Source organism: Paramisgurnus dabryanus, chromosome 2, assembly GCF_030506205.2.
Source record: "Paramisgurnus dabryanus chromosome 2, PD_genome_1.1, whole genome shotgun sequence".
NCBI classification, from domain to species: Eukaryota; Metazoa; Chordata; class Actinopteri; order Cypriniformes; family Cobitidae; genus Paramisgurnus; species Paramisgurnus dabryanus.
This window is the reverse complement of record NC_133338.1, coordinates 25,163,513-25,186,266: the sequence shown is the minus strand read 5'-3', so window position 1 is coordinate 25,186,266 and position 22,754 is coordinate 25,163,513. Positions and strand designations below refer to the sequence as shown.

Sequence of the window (22,754 nt, the reverse complement as noted above, 5' to 3'; positions counted from 1 at the left end):
CACATAATTGGGGGACAATGTCTGGCTATGCATAAAAGGTCTTCAGAATGTATACATCAACATTATTAATACATGAACTTCAAAGGGAGTTTCAAATTTTTATATGATCTATTCATCCTACTGAAATTATGGAGGGTTTTGAAAAAGGGGGAGTGTGCACCAAAGCGTTTAAACGTGACTGAAAACAGCAGGCGGATGCCAACTGTGGGCGCTTGCCAGGGTTTTATCAGCCAAGCGATTTGGTTACTATAATACATCAGTTTTATTTGAATAATGCACCGCTTGGTTGTTGAGACATTTGTCCCGCCCACCCTTCAATGTGATTGGATGGCTGAAAATTGGATGGAGTGAAAAATGACATTGACGAGCTGAACATTTCACCAAAAAAGTGAAATATTTTTCAACTCTGGGAGCTGAGCGCAGAAAAACCAAACACTGCTGGCATTTTTGCAAAAGCACAACGCTTTCATTGAAAACAACTGAAAACATATGTCGGCCGCAGGTGTACACGCCTTGGTGTACACGCCTCATAACACTAACTATCAGCAACACAGATTACATGTCTGATAATAGATTTCATAGATGCATTAGTCATTTTAGGCTGTATCTGAGGCTGTGTTTTTGTATGAAGGCACCACTTTTCTCAAGTCACTTGGCTCTTACGTTAGCATTCAGAGAGAGACAGCGTGAGGCCTGGAAACCGCTTTAGATTAGTTAAGTTACCTCTACAACCTGTCAGAACTATTTCCAAGAAACTACAGCTGAACCGTATAGCTAAAAATCACCACAACACAAAATCTAAACAAAAATAGGAAGTAGGTAGCTATAGCTATCGCACTTCAATGTCAACAGCTGACACTGAATCAGCACAGATGCCAGTCCCACTCCAGACGCTTTCTCAGTTCCTCCAATGTCTGGTCTCTCCTTTAATTTATAAATGCCCCTAGGGAACATAAATTACATATTTCATATAATAAATCCCATTCAGTCTCATCCTGAAGTCTCTCTCAGAAACACACTCAACCACACCTCAGGGTAAAACAACTGCCCCTGTGCAAAGTCGTCATAAATCACATGTACAGACAGACATTAAAACATCTCGCACATAAACTCAAGGAAAAATGATGACAGAAACAAACTTCAGAACAATGATCCAAACTCCAAAACGCTAACAGACAAGCAATGCGTTCACAGCAAACACACAGTTTGGATCAACAACGCTCTGTGTGTTCCTGTTGCCTGCTGACTCCAGAGTGCGTGTTTGCATGTTTTTCTAGCTCTAGAGAAAACAATGAAAATGGAAAACATACAGACCAAACAAACAAATACTGTCAGAGCAGACATTTGTTTATTATTTCAATCATATATCGGTGGCTCGCAAAACAAGAACATAAATTGAACACAAGATCACACCCTGACACTTAACAGAGTGGTGTGAAAATGTCCTTCCTGATTTTTATTTTTTGCATGTTTGTCACACTTTAATGTTTCACATCATACAAATTTAAATATTAATCAAAGATAACACAAGTAAACACAACATGCAGTTTTTAAATGAAGGTTTTTATTATAAAAATCCAAGTGTGATGGTCTGGGGCTGTTTTGGTGCTTCAGGACCTGGAAGACTTGCTGTGATAAATAAAACCATGAATTCTGCTGTTTACAAAAAATCCTGAAGGACAATGTCTGGCCATCTGTTCGTGACCTCAAGCTAAAGCGAACTTGAGTTCTTAAGCAGGATAATGATCCAAAACACACCAGCAAGTCCACCTCTGAATGGCTGAAGAAAAACTAAATGAAGAATTTGGAGTGGCCTAGTCAAAGTCCTGACCTCAATAGATGCAGAAAGACGGTTCATGCTCAAAAACCCTCCAATGTGGCTGAATTACAACAATTCTGCAAAGATGAGTAGGCCAACATTTCTCCACAGCACTGTAACAGATTCATTGCAAGTCATCGCAAACGCTTGATTGCAGTTATAGCTGCGAGGGGGGCCTAACCAGTTATTGAGTTTAGGGGGCAAACATATTTTTTCACACAGGGCCATGTGGGTTTGGATTTTGTTTTCCCTTCATAATAAAAAAATAGTGATGCACCGATGTATCGGCCGCCGATATTTATCGGCCGATTTTTGATGAATTTGAAACCATCGGCATATCGGCAATAGCACGGGAAAGACCGATACCGATTGTTTATTAATTAACTGCATAAAGATATCCATTATATGTAAAAAAATCTGTTAATGTCGTTAATAAAATAAATGCTGAATAGCAAAAACCACCTTTGAAGGTTGTCATGTTGTCTTATTATATTTGTTTTAGCTTAATGTGTGCTTCTCTTATTATGTTGGTCAGTTGAATGTTAATTAGATCCAATCCGTGTTCAGGTAAAAATAATTTGATGCAGAAATAAACTAGCTAATAGACCAACTGTATAGTATTGTATACAAGTGTTTAATATCGGTATCGGCATCGGCCAGAAGATGTCTGTTTAAATCGGTATCGGCCCAAAAAAATCCTATCGGTGCATCCCTATAAAAAAACATTCATTTAAAAACTGCAAGTTGTTTTAACTTGTGTTATCTTTAAGAAATAATCAAATTTGTTTCATGATCTGAAACATTAAAGTGTGAAAAACATACAAAAAAAATTTTAAATCAGGAAGGGGGCCAACACTTTTCACACTACTGTATTACCCTGCAATAACCAGTGTGAACATTTGCCCATATATGGATTGGACCAGATTAAAACAGAGTCTATATAGAGGAACTAGATCTATCACAATCAATTACAACAGCTGAAGGGATTTAAGAAAGAGGAAGAAATGACAGTGGAATTGTTAACATTTAAGAGCATGAAGGGAAACTGCAGAAGTGTTAAGAGACTCCTATGATACACTAGTGCAAAACTTAAGTTTTTACCAGATCTCAGATGTCAATATTTGGTGGTTTAAATAGCAATGCAAGGTTTCTGTTAGTAAGTCCCAGTGAACAGGAAGTCACGCTCAACTTTACTTCCGCATTGTGACATATTTCTTAATCAGACAGAATATCACATGAGAAAAAAAAAGTGGTTGCTTGTTTTCCACTGTGAATTAAGGGAATTAAGGGAATTTGGAATGGGTGGGAAATACTCCATGCGGTTTTGAATCACTGATACCATGATGTCATACGCCAGTTGGTCTGCGCAGCGCAACACAAAGTCAAACACATCCTCAATCTTTTACTATGGATCACAGGAGCTTTTACCAGTCAGAAATCCAAATAAATAAAAGAAATAAACCTACACGATCATCGTTTTTGTAATAGATCGTCGATGTGATGTTCGAGCACTCAAGTACTCGGGCCCATCCCTAGTAGACAAAAATGTAAATAATTGTTATTTTTATAAATATATTATAAAGCCACCCCTCCTCCATTTAATGGGCCTTATTGCTTTTGGGTGTGTGCATTATAATTGACAGAATTCCTACAAAATAAGCTGTCTCCCCAAAACTTGTCTTTTTTGCCAAATCCATAATACATGTATTAGGGTTGTGCCGATAGTATCGACGATCTCCAGACATATCACCAATGGCAGGCTTTCATGGCGATAGTCATGACGATAGTTGGCAAATGGTTATTATTATTATTATTATTATCATAGTTTTACTTTAACATCCACATTGCATGCTTTTCCTAGCATGAGGGTTTGTGGGCTTCACTTTCCGCGGCGAGCTTGTAAAGAGAGAATTCCTTCTTGCACGTACCTGCACTTCATGTGCGCGTCTTGGACTCCTTCTATCACTAAATCCAGCTGCGTTTCCCTTTGTCTCACGTGCATGCGCTCTCGCATCTGTCCGAAGTCTAAACATAAACTTAAGTAGTAATGCTTATGTATTTGTTCAGTTTAATGCGTTTCATGCAAGCTGAGGCAAACTATTCCTTTTGTTTAAAATATGAGCCGCTGTATATTGGCGCCTCTCTCACTCTCGCATACGTGCAGAGAGCTGCGCTCTGTCCGAAGTCAGATCACTAGGTATTAATCCTATTTATGATATGCATTTCAATGAGTTGTAGCAACACGTCCCTCGTGTTTAAAGTATGATTGTGTTTAAAATATGATCGCGTTCCGCTGGGCTGGACCAATGTGTTTAAAAAGCCACCACTGCTTGACACGTGTAGCCTTCTGCAACAGCACTAAACAAATGCATTGAATTGTTTGTATGTGCGCACACCTGTGTGTGTGTGCGTGCGTGCGTGCGTTTGTGTGTGCGCAGATGCATGTTTTTACAATTATTAACTCTTTCACCGCCAGCGTTTTTTTTAAAAAAAGTTGCCAGCCAGCGACAGCGGTTTTCATGATTTTCACCAAAGTTTAATGCCTTCCAGAAAATGTTCTTCTTTAAATATATAAACATACAATATACCAAATGAAAGAACAGACCCTCTGCTTTCAAACAAAAAAACCCGTTTCATCCTACCTTCAGTGGTTCTTTTGTAATCAGCTTTTGAATATGGGTAGGTTTCTGCAAAAACACCACATTTTGAGCAAAAAGCAGAGGTAATTCCATTTTTGTGACGGACTTTTCATGGAGATCCCATTCAGAGCGATCTTTAAAACAGACACGGACATGCAGCCGCTTGCCATAGGGCAATACTTCCGGGTTTAAAAAGTTGCGGAATAGCGGTATTGCGGAAAGACGGAAAATCTCGTCATTGGCGGGGAAGCGTTTTCTCTTAATTGACGAGATATCTCGTCAATGGCGGTGAAAGAGTTAAGTAATCATAGTTAGTGTTTTAATGATGCGCTCGCATTAATGGGATCAGTTTTAAGAAGGTTGCAGTCATGACAGTGTTGCTCTAGTTCTTTTTTGTCCACCAATCAAGTGACTTGTTATAATAAGTAAAAAATTAACAAATAAAAAAAATGAATAAACTACTGCCCGCCCCCGATACTATGGTGTATCGCCGATCTCACAGGCTGACGATAGGACGATCTCAAAATGGGGCATATTGCCCAACACTAGAGTGTATGTAAAAAATAGTATAGACAGATATTTTTCTCATGTCTGGACATAAATAACAGCCTTGGCTTAGTGAGAGTTCAAGTTTATGCCACCAGAAACAGATAACTGCAGAATGAGTTTGGGGTGTATGGCTAGTTAACATTTACAAATCAAATATAAGCATACGGTAAACAAATTAATTTGAAAAACAAAGAGACATGCATAATAATTCATGTGTAGTTAAAACAATAACTAACCAATGGAAATGAAAAAAAGAATAAAAGAATGAAGGACCAATGTTGTAAAGAATAGAGACAGCAATGGACAGATATAGTAAATGTGTGTGAGAGACTTAAATCAATTTTAATGTTGTCTTTGGATAGAGCCAATGGAAGCGGGAAATGTAACTGGTTATAATCACCTGTCAGCCACAAGCACACGTAGACGACATACAGGACGTTAGGCTAACCACTCAAACCACACGTCACAGTGCTGCTGTCACACACCAAATGTACAATAGTGCCCTGTTTTAAGGAACTCGTGCACTTTTGACAACCTACATCTAGAGCAAAGTGAGATTAAATGTTATATGAAAAAATTACATGGTCAATATGGCTGCACGGTATTAAAGGAAATATTTGATAACTCCCTAAATGATGCAATATACAATATAATAATGCTTTAAGTCTATAAAATAGTAAAATGCATTAAAAACAGAAACATACAGATATTCCGATAATTTCACCTTGCAGCCATAGAGGTCAAGCAACTTTTTAATTAAAACAGCAAAATACTGACTGAAAAACCAAACTAAAACTCAGCTGAGATCAATTCTCCATTTTCATTTTATCCACTGCTGAGGTGCGATGCAAATAAATGCAATTTTGCAAGACCACTTCCCTTTGGGAACTCAAACCGCTGAATTCTTAAATGTCTGCTTTCTGCTATATGAGCTAAGAGGACAATGTGAAACATTCAATATCTTTGTACATGGTAACCGAATATAGAAACCGATAATAGAAATAATAAAACTTTGCTATTTTTAGGGAAAGACAGTCTTATATAATTTTTGTGCTTGGTAAAGCAACCGTCAATAATGTAAACCCCAAGTATTATTAAACTGCTGAACAAAACTCCAAACAATTTGTGCAACAAACATTAATGACACCAACTTACTGCTGAAGAGAGAGGTCTGCTATTACTTTCCTAAGACCCTGTTTATACCTGGTGGTATTAAGGTGCGTTTTGGTCAATCGGATTACACATGGGCAATATGCAAAGTTTGTTCTGAGAAAATTTCAAGAGGAGGTGTGGTACCCAAGAACTTTTCGGCAACAGGTTTGATACACCATCTAAAATCACGAGACCCAATTGAACATGAAGAGTAATGCAAAACAATATTGGTTAAAAGTACAACAACTAGAACTCACACACTGTCATCTGCCACACTTTTTGAAAAGACTAAGAAATTTGCAGATGATAATGCTAAAACATGTGGGATAACATAGAATTCATTACCTGCTTTTATGACCAGCCATTCGATCACAGAGGACTTTGTTTAACGCGGCTAAAACTTTTGTAGGAGCCTACGAAATCCAATGCCAAGCATATGGTACTTTGCAGAAACCTGTCTACCTAAAATGTAAGAACGTGTTGCAAAACATGTTCATGAGCTTATGACCACAGACAACCCAACTCTAACTAAATTTTACCACACACATTTGGTGTTCAGAGGTTATCCAAACTAGCACCCTTAGCTTAAAAGCACAGTGGATAGACCCCAGTTTTTGTTAGTTTTTTTTACGCACAGGAGTCACAAACTGCAACACCGATATCTGATGCTTTGGCTACCTGGCACATTGAGAAGTCTGCATGAGATTGTCAGAGATAATGCACTGAACATGATAAAGGCTATGGAGGACAGTGGCCTGAATAGCATAGCATTGCATTCAACACGCTGCAGTTGCAATTTTCCAACTCACCCCAAATTCGCTCTAGGGGTTGAGGTCAGGACTTTCAAGGGCCAGTAAGAAAAATGACCTAAATCTCCACATTACGGCTCGGTTCTATGGTTTATAGAGCATAATGATGTAGATACAGTGGTGGCCATCATAAGGAGATTTAGGTCATTTTCCTTACTGGACCTAGCCTGGGTTTCCCCATGCTGCCTTGCACGCAAAAATGTTTACAAGCTGCAAGTCTAGCATGGAAACCATGGACCAATTTTCCCCCTGAAATAGGGAACCAATCACAGAACAGGGAGGGGGCAGGCAAAGACGATGACAACGTCTATGCGACACACCGAAGCAGTTTTGTTTATCAAACACGGCAGCAGATGCAAAGTTACTTTTCGATGCAGCCTTAGGTAGTGTTCTTCTGAGTAGTTTTGAATTTAAAAAAAAGAGCAACTTTTGGCGATAAACAATTGCATGGATATGGCAAGACATGATAGCCACTGAGTTTTATAGGACCAACCTGCTAGGCATCGTCGATCGACAAAGTCCATTTAACTTTTAAATGGTAAGTGGTATTTAGTAATATCATATTGTCATTATGCCTGTAGTCTACCTACTGTGGTTGTCACAATGCCACTGATTTGTGTTGCTTTTCAATTAGCTACCGGTTTAGTTGCATAGCTTTCAGCTGTGTGCACATGTACCCGATAAAAGCTGTTGATGTTAAAATTTATGTCACTCTACATACATCATCTGGTATAATAGAAACGATTGGCTATGAGCTACATACAGACGCATTTGATAGAAATTCGTAGCACCCAATAAACGTCTCTGGGCATTCATAAACCACGCCTCAAATATGAGAAAATGAGCATGTGGTTTCCAGACCACGTTTCATTCTCTATGAGACTGGTCTGGTGTTAGCCAGGCTATACTGGACCCCTTAAAGGTCTGGACCTCCCAACTCCATCAAGCAAATTTCTACATTCAAAGCAAAGCCTTTGGTCACCCTTGTATATAAATCAAGTGTACGCTTTACAAACCCAAAGTATATATGAAACAAAACCAATGGAGCGGCACAGCATTAATTTGGAACAAAAATCCCACAAGAGAGGTTAAAGAAGACTGTTAAGAGGTACAGGGTTCCTATTAAGTGTAAACCTTTAATCCAATAGTGCAGATAGGTGTCTAAATATGTGCTCCTGAGCCTCTGGTGAATAGCACTTTACAGCTTAAAATGAGATAATGGAGCTATCAGCAGATGAATTAGAGAGTTTGTGTGTGTGTGTGTGTGTGTGTGTGTGTGTGTGTGTGTGTGTGTGTGTGTGTGTGTGTGTGTGTGTGTGTGTGTGTGAGAGAGAGAGAAAACAGGGCATGTACACAAACACACACATACTGAGGCCACAACCACACGAAGCCTGAGCTTTCCCCATCAAATCTTTCTTTTTCCTTGTTCTAAAAAAAAGTCTGTAAACACAGCGTCTTCTCAAGAAATATCTGTGTACACACGAAGCCAGTATGTGGTGCTGTAAATCTGACACAAAATACACTAAAAACAGAGAAGACTATGAGCATGCGCATGAAGCTTGATGTTGTCCATAATCATTTGTTGCCCACAAGTAGCAGAGGAGCAGAAGATTTTTCTTACATAAAGTTTAGCTAGTACGCTCACTACCATCTGCAGCATGAACACAAACATGTAATCGGTAATTTTTGTTGTTGTTGTTGGTGCCGTTACGTGATGTAGCGGCATCTGACTAGGGTTGAGACATGGGTTGATGACATCATTGTATCATAAAAGACACACAATATTGCAAAGGTGACGTGTTCAGATTTATCCACTCTGGAACCCGGTATAAAAAAAAAAAAAAACAATTTCAACAGGTCTGTCTGGACAAAATGCCGATATGGTACAAAACTTTTATATATGAAGAGTTCAGATGCAAAAGCCACTAAATGCCACCTCTATCAAAAATAAGATAATGATTGTAACCGAATGTTTGACACATACTATGCATTCATCAAATACTTTCGGGGTCAAATCTGCTTAATCCCACCCTAAGGCCATTCAGAAATGCTTTTTTTGCAGAATCCATTAAGAGTCTGATTATGCTAGACGCACTTAGCAGGTTTTGCATCTGAACTCTATACATATATAAAAATAATCTATAGACAAACTAGTTCATCTCACATTATCGACCATCATGACAGTACTTTACAAAAATCTTTCAATTATGCTATAAACTGCTGTGCTGATTAGAGATGAAGAGGAATGATCATCACAAATCTAGGTGCACCAGCAGTGTTGTTAATTCCAGAGTCAAAAGACGAACACAAAAAAGAAAATCCGGCGGGGTGACGTGAGGGAAAATTAGAACACTCAGAGGACAGAGTAAAAAACATGCACAAAAATGATCTAGGTCACTGAAGGTCAGTCTCCAAAACACACAAACGTTGTATCTAATCTCACTGATGTTCATGTGATTTAATGACACACACCAATCAATCACTCTAATGCCACACAACAAAATGAGGACAACACGGGGGAGTAGCCTACACATTTGAGCATGCAACAATGTAACTATTAAAACAAGCTGGTGCAAAAGCTGGCCACAAGTAAATCCCCAATATATTACGAGCTCAGCTGCATCCAGGATATTGCACTAATATGGTGCAAATGCGAAAAAAAATGTATGTGGTTCTCCAGTGCATTACTGTATAGGGCCACACAAGAGGCACTCTGATCTTTAAATCATTTAAAAGATGCTCGCTTCCACTTATCCTGCCCTGGTTTTATCAAAGGGCTTACAAAACCCAAAATCGCCAGATGAATTGTTTACAATGCACAGCAACTTTAGATAGTAAAAATGTGAAAACTCCAGAAAATTAGTTGTGACCCTTTTTGCTCACAACTTCTGTCTTCTAACCCACTGGGGATGGATTGACGAGCTCGGCTCTAGATTAAAATAGCTTATTTAAATAAAAACAGCAATTGCAAATTGCGTCCTGCACCTCCTCTTTCATGTCTCTAAAGCAGTGTTTCTCAAACTGCCCAGTTTAATAACGTTTTATTAAAAAGGTTGATTGATCAGAAATTCTGTGTAATTAAACCTTTGGAAAATAAGGCTACTAAACATCACCACTACATTGTATAATTTAAAGGGCACCCATTTAATTGCTTAAAAACAACGTTATTTTGTGTTGTGTATTTGGTATAATACAATGTGTTCATGTTGTTTATGGTTAAAAAAAAACACACACATTCTTTTTCACATACCATACATTTTTGAAGCTCCAGATTTCACTCTCTTCCTGAAACGCATGGATTTTGTACAAAACTCAGGGGCTGTCCACACGGAGACGCGTATCACTGTATACGTATAAATTTGTTATCGTATTGGCGTTTCATCCACACGGATCCGGCGTTTTGGGAGACTGAATCCGCTATTTTTTGAAACCGGGTCCTAACGTGGATAAATCTGAAACCGACACCCTTGCGGTTTCGTCTGTACAGCCAATCTGTATATTTTGTGAAGCGAAAACGTCATCACATCACGTGTCGGAAGCGTCACACGTAACAGCAACAACAATAACGGCGGATTACGAGATTGTGTTCGTGCTACAGAAGCTACTAAAGCCTACTAGCTTTATTACAGCAAAATCTATTGCTTCTATGCAATTGTGGTGACCAACAAGTAAGGGATAATGTAGAGGCAGCCGGTAGTTATTGGGAAATAAGCCCCGACAGTGTGATCAGGACCCGACGCGAAGCGGAGGGTCTTGTATCACACTGAAGGGGCTTATTTCCCAATAACTACCGGCTGCCTCTACATTATCCCGCTTATTACACGGCTACTTGTCACATAAGACAACAAACTGGACATGAATATGAATTTTAAACATTTTATTGGCATATTTGTTTTAAATTAACATTTATATCCTTCCGCGAAACTTTGCACAGATGCATAAAATGATCGTAATACCTTATTAAGATCCTCTGCTTCATACTTGTCTATCTCCATTTTTTTCTCTTTAGCCAGTCTTTGAGAAGTTTTAATGCCTATTCTGTATTTTTTTGTGTGTTGGCTTCGTAGCTGTCATGCTCTATTTTGTCAAGTTCAGTCTCAGTAAGCTCTCTGTGTCTTGTCGTGGTTGTCCAGTGTTTGTCACAAGATGGCGCCAAACAGACAGTAATCTTTATTGATCTTTATTGGCGCGGAGCGATCTTACTCGTAAAAGTAGTACCGGCTATGCGTTATTATTTTGGAGCGGTTATTATTCGAAAAGAACGAACCTGCAAATGTCTCAACTGACCAATCAGAATCAAGCATTCCAGAGAGCCGTGTAATAAGCGATAATGGACAACACCATACGTTGGCTATGCGCATGCTCAAAGTCTTCTTCTCCGTGTATAGTGTATATCTGTGGCAGAATTACAGCGCCCCATACTGGTCCGGCATATATACTACACCGCTTTCAGTCGGTTTCAGTGGTTTCGTGTTTACGGATTATTTTTTTAGAGCAAGGAAAAAAAATGATCGGATAGGGAATGCACCGGCTTCGTGTGGATATAGCCTCATTGATTTGAAAAGCGCTGGTCCCTGATTGGCCAGCTAATCTGTACGTTGTGATTGGCCTGAATACCTCTGACGTTAGCCGGAAATGTGACGCTCCTTACCATGTTTGAAAGATTTGCTCACAATGCAATGCTAACAGGAGTTAACTTACAGGCTGAGTCCAAAGTACAGGGAATTATGATAATGTCGGCCTTTACTACATCACCAATCCCAGGAAGTAAACTGTTGCTACAATCTGTGTGTTTGTTGTAGTCCAAAAAGAGAGATTTACGTTGGAAACGATAATTCGCGTCATCGTTTACTTTGGGGTTTGTACCTTTTGCATATGGTTAACATGTACTAATACACACTTACACACCAAAGGACATTTAAAATCGTAAATCGGACCATAGGTGCCCTTTAATAATTTAATGTTTTGTTTAATTCAAATTTTACGTTTTGAAATGTTTTATGTCATACATTTTCTTAGGGATGCACGATACCAAAAAAAAGTTTGAGAACCACTGCTTTAAAGCACTTTATTTTCCCATCCGTCCATTTCTTTTTTACTTACCAAACAAAACTATATAAAAATGACAACAACCACCTAAGAAGTCTGTTGTTCTTGTTTCTTTCGTTTTTACTAAACATTTCTTCATGTTCTTGTTATTTTGTCCTGTCTGCACTGCTATTGGGCCAGATTCTCTAAAACTTGCATAAAACTTGCATAATGTTTACTGTGTGTGCCATTATGCGGCCATGCTGCATTAGACACTGCTGTAAAAAAATAAACACTTCCTGAATGAAAAACTGTGACTGTTGGGCAAAGGTTAAACAGAACATGTATAAATACATTAGATGCCTTTTAATAATAACAATATAAAACAAAAGACAGAAAACAATAAAGTAGAGGGTGGTGTTGTACTAAAGGGCGGTAGAAAATTAACCGATCACTACAAAACAAGGGTATGCTGCTACAAGGGTTGGGTTAAGGCTAGGATTGCTGAAAGGTCATCTGATAAAGACACTGAGAGGACATGCAAGAAGAAAACACACTGGTGTTTCCGCCAGTGATTCTACAAAGATCCACATTAGATAGTCAACACTAGCGCTCCTGTAACTTAACTGGTAAAACACTACATTAGCAAATGCAAATGTGACATACACACATACTTGTAAAAGAAATGTACAGATTGAATGTACCATATGTTGCTTAGGATAAAAGTGTCTGCCAAATGCATAAATGTAAAGAACAGACCTAGCAGAAAGAGAAACAAGTAGGAACACGTAGAAAGCATCTAAGCGTTTTTTATGAAGCAAAAATGTGTTTAACAGGAAGAAAGATAAGGGCAGAATAAGGAAGAGACAGCAAGTATTAATAAAAGCAAAGCTAATTTAAATGCACAGAAAGGACGCCAACATATAACCGCCTCTTTACAGCTTTGCATCGGCTTGAATGTGTGCCAATCCATGAATTTGCTGTGCAGGTGGACCGACGAACAACTGCTCTTCATACACAAAAGCTACGCTTTTTAATCGTATTAAAACACAACACGAGCTAACAATCACTGCTCTCCGTTGAGTTTCACTTGCAGAGGAAAAGTAAGTTTGCATTTAACCAGCAAAACGCTAACTAGAAGAGGCACGATATCTAAACGTTTTGCAGGATAGATGGACTTATGTTGTGCATTTGCTGTTATATTGTGTCATACGTCAAACGAACGTCACTGCATAATTTTAGCGTGACTCCTTGATAAAGCTCCGTAAGAAAGCCGTGAGATAGGCTGCCGCTGGAGGCTGTAAGACTGTGGATTTTTCTCACGGTGGTGTGTGAGCCGTGACATGTTAGCAGAAATGAAGGCACAACTGAAAGGATTGCTGGGTTACTCATCAAACTCAGCGCACGTACATCGTCGCCCACGACTCGACTATCAGTCCACACTGCGTTTACAGGGCCTATTCTGCGCGCGCGCACGCACGCACAACTGTGTTAAAATTGCATTTTAGGCTCATCAAACTAACCGCTTTCTGCAACAGGAAACGTCGAGCCCTTTTCTGAAAGTTGAGGAAGTGAGCTTTCAGTGATGAGCAGGAATTTCTCAAACTGGGTGCGATAGTTAGGCGACGACTTTTCGGTGGGGCGTAAAATACTCAAGCTTTCTGTTGATGTAAAAGAATTCCGAACTATAACAATCTGTCACGGTCTCACAGTTGTGTTTGTTACTGTTACTGAACGTATAGCAGTGAATGCTACAAAAACATTGGTGGAGGGTCACAACTTCACTCCTGAAACAACCAAATGACATCAGATGAATCATAACAGACAAGTGTGCATTTTAAAGCAACTTAATAACGCGACCATATGCCTATTAAAATTAGACTAAAGACATTCGCATTTCCTTGGTGTAAACAGAAAGACTTTATGGATTTATGGTGGGGACACGATTGTAAGCAACCCCACCCTCACTGAAGCACATAAGATGTCCATTGATTGTGTTTAAGAGAGAAATTGTTTTGAATCGAGTGCCGATACACATCCCGCAACAGATTTAGCGAGTCCCTCACCACAGAGGCTTTTACGTTTCACAAGACACCCCACCAGCCTCACGGGTTGGGTGGGATTACCCATCACGAGAATAAGACGAAACTCAATAGCTTTCGGGTCACCAATCAACCTGTACTGAAAAGTGTCTTACCTGGTCCCCGCCTTGTCGCCCATCTCCGAAGGCCTTTAACCTTTATCAGATGAAAATGTTCTAAATATGTATAGTCAGTTGAGCTGAGACTCTGAATAAAGCGTTCAACCTTTCCCCAAATCACAGCCGCCGTTCAAGAGTCTCCAACCAAGAGAGATCTCTGGCTTTCTTGTAGTAGTTTCCGCAGCCCAGAGAGAGACGGAAGCTTCTTGCCCAACTCCGCTCGCTGCCGCTTCAGACAGCTAGCAACTGGGCTTTGGCCTCGGAATTTGATAGGCACCACAAATAGCCAATCGCATGCGCCAGAATGTTTGAAGTCATCAGAAGGTCCGCCTACTTTGCTCTAGGCACTGCCAATCAAAATCATTTTAAGAAAGATGCGTTCTGCTCGGCACAGTGCAAGGAGGATAGTACTTCGTTAGTTTACATATTTATGTCTTATGGTTTATCAAATAATAGGCAGGTCCTTAACTGCTAGAAGATGTTGCTTTAAAGAAGTTGACAGGATTGATTTTACGGGATTAAAAGGCTTATTTGAATGTTTTATGTTTTTAAATGTTAAGCTCGCTTTGCTGTCTGAACGGAGCCCATGTCATATGTCAACAGAGCAGCAACTAAATATAATACATGTAATAACCAGTTAAAACGAGTATTTATTGCAATGTTATATACATTATTTTCTGACACCTTAATATTACGTTTGTTTTATGATTGCATGTTCATGCTTAAAAGAAATATACTATTCTTACATTTTCTGTAATCGTTGCCAATTTCACTATTGAAAAATTCCAATGCTGGCATTATGTAACGCATGATCTCATACAAACTAATGTAAAACAATAGAGTATTGCGCCACCTTGCGACTTAAAATATAAAACACATGCCCATTAGAGAAATGCTATAATGCTTGAGTCTGTAATGTAACTACATCTGTTTGGCATTTGTGTGTCGATTTAATTACTAATGAAAATATTTTGACTCCTAAATAATGCGCAATTCATTTATACAATCATTCATTTAAAAGTAACTCTGAAAATTTTCGGTTCCAACATCATGTTGGTGACATATAAAGGGGTTTAACAATGTCAATGTTGTAGTCAGTTTTCAGTAAAGGTCAAAAAAGAGAATTATTGACAATTGATAATTTTAGAAGAAACAGAAAAGGACAAGTACTTAATTAAACAGTGGCTATAAGTAGGCTAATCACGTTATATATTTTATTTTGGTAGTATGTAGTTATTGTCTATAGATAATTATATTACATGATGTTTCCTCTTTTATTTTCAATAAACAAACAAAAAATATTAGTTGAATATGTTGAAACTCTTAAACATCAACAGTATTTATTTAAAGAGCACCTATTTCATTGCTAAAAAAAACTTTTTTTTGTGTATTTGGTATAATACAGTGTGTTTGCGTGGTTTATGGTTAAAAAACACAATATTTTCCACATACCTTACATTTTTGTAGCTCCAGATTTCACTCTCTTCCTGAAATGCATGGATTTAAAAAGCTCTGTGTCCCTGATTGGCCTGCTAATCTATACATTGTGATTGGCCTGAATACTTCTCATGTCAGCTGGAAATGTGACGCTCCTTACCATGTTTGAAAGATTTGGTCAAAATGCAATGCTAACAGAAGTTAACTTACAGGCTGTGACTCTGAGTCTGAAGCGGGATGAATTATGATAATGTCGGTCTTGTCTACATCACCAATCCCAGGAATTAAACTATTGCCTACAATCCGTGTGTTTGTTGTAGTCAAAGAGATTTACGTTGGAGACGTAAGGTTTGTACCTTTTGCATATCATTAACATGTATGGGAGAGCGGGGAACAACTGCTTTTTTTAACACAAAAAAAAAAAAACACTTTTGTGAACCAGTCTGTAAAAACCATACTAACGTATCAAAATCAAATTCTGAGATTAATGAAAATCAAAGTCTGATCTTGGCCATTAATTTCATTATGATTTTAATCTTTGACATCACCTTATTCAATCAATATTAAAGATATAAACAAAAATACATTTTGACACACAATTTTTGATAAGACAGGCACATTTATTTTGTTGGCAGCCATTTAACCCTGAGTTAGTTTGTGCCCCACACACCCCTACTAACACTTACACACCAAAGGAAATGTAAAAACATGAATTGGACAATAGGTGCTCTTTAAAAACATATTTCTGCACTTATTTCTAATGTCAATCTCATTCCCGTAATACCACCTACAACAAGAAAAAACTAATACTCAGGGGCACGTTTCCAGGCATGGGCAAACCAGGCGGTCGCATAGGGCGCCATCAGCAGCAGGGAGGCCCAAAAAGAATTTACAAATACATTTTGACTGCTGTTTTACTGAAAAAATAACAAGATTAAAGATATCAGTGGCGGCTCGTGACTGCTCATCTGGGGGGCACAAATTCAAAATATGTGTTTGGAGTGTCATGTGAACCATGTGCATCACGTGTTTTGTCAAAATAAGTGCCTGCTGCATACGTGCAAACAGGTTTATGATAAAAGAGACGCTCACGTTCACAAAATACTCACAAGACACTCCCTTAACAGTAAACGTTGATTACGCATGAGATTATTCGAGTAACTGGCAAATGCAAGCATCTATTTTATCATAAACCCAGACGCATCTGCATCACTTATTTTGAAAAGACACATGATGCACATAGGATATTTAAATTACGAACCACAAACATGAAGGGCTACATACATGTTGTGACGAACTTCGCATCGTGCACCCTCGAATAAAGATTCACCGGCTGCCACCGAGACATATACACTGTTTAACTCAGAATGGAAAGCAAAATATTTCACCAGCTTACGACAGAAGGTGGTAGGTGTGATTTGCCCAAAGTATTGCCACAAACTGTTTTTTCTCTGTTTTTATTTATCAAGTAATGCACTTGTGATCATTTGACCTTAAGAAAATAAATCATGACTAGTAAACATAGTTTTATTTGCAGTAAGTAACCACAAAAGTTCTAACCATAATAACAATGGTATTTTATTTGTAGTAAAACTATACTATTGTAATACAAATGCTAATTAATCTGCTAAAATCATGGTTACTACAAAAATAAAGCCATGGTTAATATAACATGATGGTAACTGTAATTATGTCTCACAATGAATATGAAATGAGAGTTGTGTTTTACAATGCTATATATTACTTTGATTATGATGTTTACTTTAGAAATGTAAATGTGATTTTTTCCCAAAATATGACATTGTGTTCCTAAAAGAAAAGTAAAGATGTCCATCTTTAATACAGTAATAGAGTGCTGATTTGGAATAAATAGGTTACATCTGAATTTGACATGGCCCTTGAGTAAAAAAATCTTATTATAATAATACCACCCTTTAATCTACACTATCCAACCACAGCACTGCCATTTGGTGCAGAGGGAGAGAGAGAGAGAGAGAGAGAGAGAGAGAGAGAGAGAGAGAGAGAGAGAGAATAATTGACAGCACAATTGAGTTTCAATTTCAACCCCCACCATAATGGTGATCAGTGTTGGCATTTCATCAGCGTATTTGCATTTAAAAAGACACACCCTGAAATGACAAATTTTTGCTCACACCTACAAAGTGGTAATTTGAACTTGTTATAATAAATTATCTATATGATATTTTGAGCTAAAACTTTACATACGTACACTGAGGACACCAAAGTTTTATTTTACATCTTAAAAAAGTCTTGTGAAATGTCGCCTTTAATGAATGCATCTGCAAATTTTAAGTAGAAGAGATTGTCTTTGCATTAATGAAAAATATACTTTTTAAAGTTTTGAAAGCTATGGGCTTGAAACACAATGAATGCGGTAAGATATACTGAGGTAAGGTAGAATTTTTTGGTGCTCATTTAAGGTGATGAGCCAAATGTAATAATGTATCCACAAAATTATTGATTTTCAGATATCAGTGCCATCACGTTTTTGCAATTATTCCCTGTATTTTTCATAATGTAGTTTGTGATGTTCGTTATTTTACATTTTCACCAGGGTCCATTCACATCTATATCCTATCCTCTTTGTATATGTAAACATATAATGTACACAAATAAAAATGTTTCAATTTAATTGCAAACTTCAAACATATTAAGTGAAAATCATAAATACATCATAAGTACAGTTTTATCATCAGCATTGTTTCTTACATTATATTCAAGAAAAAAATAAGGGAGCAAACTAGGAATGCACAATATATCAGGGACCATATCAATATTGGCCAATATTAGTGTTTTAAATATTGTATGTGGACTTTAGACTTGGATGTTATCGGGGCTTATTTTCTTCAATTTAAACATTATACTATTTTTATGCCATATTTAATAACTCTTCAGTTAACTTTTCATCATTAGTTTCACCTAATTTTATTTTACACAAGCATGTAACAGTTACATGTTGTTTTAAAAGTACCTGTAATATTGTACAGCTAATCTGTTTTCAGCAATAACAACATAATTTCTATGTTGGTGCATTCCTAGATTACACGACAATTTATATATAGGAAAGATAATATAAATCTTTCCTATATTGCTCTCAGATGTGCTAATATATCATGAAGTATAGCATGAAGTATAGTAGACAATATATAGCACATGCCCTGCAGCAGGACTAATAGACGTGCTGGTACTAACTGCTCTTTTGCACACTGATATGCAGTTTTTTCCTAAAATAGTTAGGGAAAAGAAACAGCTGCTGGTTTAGCATGAAATGTCTGCTATTGGTGCACAGTATTGAACTATGACACCACATGCAACTCACTAGAACCATGAAACACTCTCTACTCAAAGTTAACCATATACAGAGTTACCGACATCTCAGAAAACTCAGAACAAAAATACATAGAAAAGGGATTTACATATACTTGTGTAAAGGCCTTTGTTATACAGCTGGTAAAAGGATACATGGGCTAGGAAGACACTGGGCTACTATAATAGTTGTATCTTTACATCTGCACATGCACTCACACACATACAAAGCCGGAGGTAAGAAGCCGTGGTAGTCTCTCACCCACAGCAAACAAAATATTCCACCTCTATTCAAACAACAACGGGGCAATGAAAGACTGCCAGTGTAATCTGTATCGTACTGCACCTCAATGGGAGGAAAACAGGTATTATAATACACACACAAATGAAAGTCTACTCGTCGTCATCATATTCATCATCGTCCTCTTCTTCATCTTCTTCCTCGTCATCATCTTCATCGTCCATAGTGCTCTTCATCACTGGTTTTGGAGCCACGCAATTCGCCATCATTCCCATTCCCATGGAAACACCACCAACTTTGCCCTTCGTTTTGTAATCGGCAACATCCTGAGAAAAGGATATTATATATATTATAATAATACCAGAGTAAATGGTGGAGAACTACTCAAGCATCTAGATCTAGACATACCTTTTGATACTTGTCCTTAAGCTTGTTGGCCTTTATCAGGTAGGGTTGCTTGGTGGCATCTGTGAGGCTGTTCCACATCTCGCCTAGTTTTTTGGCCACATCTCCAATACCCAAGCTGGGATACTGAGCCTTAATTTGTGGACGATGTTCAGAGCAAAACAGAAAGAATCCAGAGCTGTTGAATCATGGGAGAAAACAATATAAATTTATTCATCAACAATATGAGCTTTACTTTTGAGATAAGGAAAACAGCAAAAAATAATAAATCTATCATTTTTACACACCTACATATTAAATAATTACTACTGAATTATTACTGAAAAAATACAATTTGTACTCACGCTGGTCTCTTGGGGGCATTTGGGTCCTTCTTCTTGCCTCTCTTGCCTGGCATGTAATGCATCATCTCTTGATCATAACGCACCTTATCTTGTTTGGCCATGTCTTCAAATCTGGATTTTTCTTTATCAGACATTGCCTAAGCACAAATAATTCAATGAAGATTGGAATGGAAAAATACTTCTGAACAATATTATATGAATTATTTAATTGCTAAAATTAATAAATGGCTAAAATAAACCAGAAAGTTTGGTCATTTTGAACACAATTAATTACATTTTTTTGAAATGTTATAGCATATCTAACCTTCCATCTTCCAGAGCATCTTTTGGAAAATTCGGAAAAGCTGACTGGTATCTCTGGGCTCTTCTTTTTGTGCTCTTCCCGACAGGTCTGAACAAAGTAGGCATATGCAGACATCTTGCCTTTGGGTTTCCTGGGGTCCCCTTTTGCCATTTTCGTGAGATGGGTTGGCCTGTGTCCAATAAACTTTCACTTTTTTATTGTATCTAAAATGTGATAAAAATAGATTAATAAAAAAATGCATTAACCAGACAAAGAACATATGAAAGTGCAACAATATATTTAATTGTCTTCCCCTTTTCTGTAAAAAGCAAGTTATTAAAAAAAGAAATGTGTTGAAAAATAATTTTAATAATCTATATTGGCCTGTTATATTTCAAAAGCAGTGGGATGCAGGGCTTATTAAACCAAGATGAGACTTGTTATTACCAAAGCTTTAACACAAAGGGAATTGCAGACCCATTCTTCTTTTGTGGGGGATGTGAACTGATTATTAATGAGACTGATTGGTTTTCACTGCTCTTTTTTAGTAAACATTACGTGTCCCTGTAATCTTCTTTGTTGGTTAAATTCATAAGTAATTAGAAATTATATATAGATATATATTAGTGTTTTCCTATAGTGCAAAAAGTTTGGGATGCTTCATTGCTCACATATGAAGACCCAGCGTAGTGATTCTGTTGCACTAAATGTTTTAAGTGCTAGCCTAGTGGTAACCTATATCAAAAAGAGAAGCTTAACACAGAAAAGTCACCTAGATTTATTCATCATCCATTTTGTGAAATGCATTCTTATGAGAGAAACTGCTATTTATTTTTGATCATATTTTTATAGCTTATTTTCATTTTTCATTTAAAGTACTTTTCTTGTTTAAAATACGCAAAACCTTCTTCCTCTTCTAGTGGTATACAGTGCATGTTATATCTGTTGTATAAGCTCAGCCCTGGGCTGCTGTTCTTTGCGATGCTTCATTCATTAAAATGGCTTCTTTGCGGAGCGAGCAAACAGATGGGTTGACCGTGCAACAAAGCCATACACACCCCCTCGGATTTAAAAACGCGAATTTAGCGATCTCGCACCTTTAATCAAAGGAAAAACATATTTGTTAACTAAAACACACGTTGTATTTTCAGTTTATGTTGATTTTTAAATGCTGTCATATCGTATTTTGATGTAATTAACTGTTTTCTAAGTTAGATCCCTAGCTGTCGCTTGGCGCAGTGCTGCCTTAACAAAGACTACAAGCCAGCCATTCACTATGCAAGCGCGACTGTCAAACCATAAAACATAATAAATCGCTTTGCATTGTCTTAATTTGAACACACACATTAGAGATAGACACCTCAAAGCGAAAACGAAAGGAAATGGGAGTTTTGCTATTAAGATATTTGTTTGCGATTTGAAATTTTTCCGTCCTTGCTGTATGAAGGAATAGCTGCTCGTCAGTGGTCTCAATCGCCAGCCATTTTAATACACGGCAAGCGCGCTTGTTTAAGTTGCATAGGAAAAATGCAATATTATGTTAACGACGCTTGTACTGGGTAATATTTCAGTGCATAAGATAGAGAGCATAAAGACATAGCATAAGCGAATGATTTGGATAATAAAATATAACATTTACGTAAAGATGCCATCGAAATCGGTCTGTATAGGAGAAGACGGGGTGGTTCATAAACGGAACATAGCAAGCCATATTACACAGAGCAATAGCAGCGATGCGCGCCGTGAAGAATACAGTCTTTTATTAACAGTTTATTAACTTTTCATAATTCCGTTGAAAAACAAACATTGTTTAATGCAATAAAACTTGTATATCGTTTGACCTTTAAAACAAAATACTTTGTACATTCATATTCATTTTTACATATTTCTACATTGTTTTATTTAGAAAACGTTACTAATAAAAAACAACACGAGAAAATTGACAAATTGCAGATACTCTTAACTCTTTCTTGACCTTCACATTTCACCAAATTGCTTTAAAATTACGTCTGTATTATTAATGCTATATTTAATATTTTTTCACACTTTATAAAAAATCTATAAATAAGCATTATATAATAAGATATAGCTAAACATGAATTAAATGTGTTTTGTTAAATATGGGACGAGTTTCCATACCTGTGTTGTTGAGTTGATTGAAATCTCGCCACTGTCTTCCCTTCTCTCCCCTCTTTAAACCCTAGCGCACAGCCTCGCGCTAGCTTAACACGAGACCGGCCTGATTGGCTAGGCAGTCTCGCCGATTCAAAACAACCTCCATTGCTTTTCATTGGGCAGTGCCACGTGCACATCTACCGACTCTCCACCTAGATTGGTCCTACTGTAGGTCTTCGTTTGCCCGGCCTCTTTACTTTGTATGTTGCCCAGTGACCGTGCATAGAAGATAAACTTGGGCTCCAGTTGTAGGATATATCTATATTTAGTTCATCCTAGTACTTGTTTTGAAACATTATACAATGAGGTACAAAAGTTAAATTTTTTTATTTTATTAAAGGGTCAC

General features: G+C 37.6%; 2 protein-coding genes across 2 annotated transcripts in view; both read right to left on the bottom strand.

Moving 5' to 3' along the window:
• The window catches only part of arrb2b (arrestin, beta 2b), a 54,000-nt gene extending 39,553 nt beyond the window's left edge, over positions 1 to 14,447 (bottom strand). The window contains exon 1 of the mRNA XM_065248808.2: positions 14,194 to 14,447. Within this exon, the coding sequence (XP_065104880.1) occupies positions 14,194 to 14,216 (23 nt within the window). The 5' untranslated portion in view covers positions 14,217 to 14,447. The remainder of the gene's footprint in view (positions 1 to 14,193) is intronic.
• Positions 14,448 to 18,267: 3,820 nt separating this feature from the next.
• On the bottom strand, positions 18,268 to 22,503 carry hmgb3a (high mobility group box 3a). Its single transcript, XM_065248807.1, has 5 exons — positions 22,373 to 22,503; positions 20,255 to 20,457; positions 19,951 to 20,087; positions 19,610 to 19,784; positions 18,268 to 19,527 (listed from the first exon to the last, which is right to left on the bottom strand). The coding sequence occupies exons 2-5, from the start codon at positions 20,402 to 20,404 to the stop codon at positions 19,354 to 19,356; spliced, it is 636 nt and encodes a 211-aa protein (XP_065104879.1). The 5' UTR covers positions 20,405 to 20,457; positions 22,373 to 22,503; the 3' UTR covers positions 18,268 to 19,353.
• Positions 22,504 to 22,754: the final 251 nt, after the last annotated feature.

What these genes read in the sequence shown, in the direction of transcription:
- hmgb3a (XM_065248807.1), bottom strand. Translation starts at nt 20,404, where the DNA reads ATGGCAAAAGGGGACCCCAGGAAACCCAAAGGCAAGATGTCTGCATAT. An exon ending in AATGCCCCCAAGAGACCAGC is followed by an intron (nt 19,785 to 19,950) that starts GTGAGTACAAAT and finishes ATGATTCAACAG; the next exon opens with CTCTGGATTCTTTCTGTTTT. An exon ending in TTAAGGACAAGTATCAAAAG is followed by an intron (nt 19,528 to 19,609) that starts GTATGTCTAGAT and finishes TCCTTTTCTCAG; the next exon opens with GATGTTGCCGATTACAAAAC.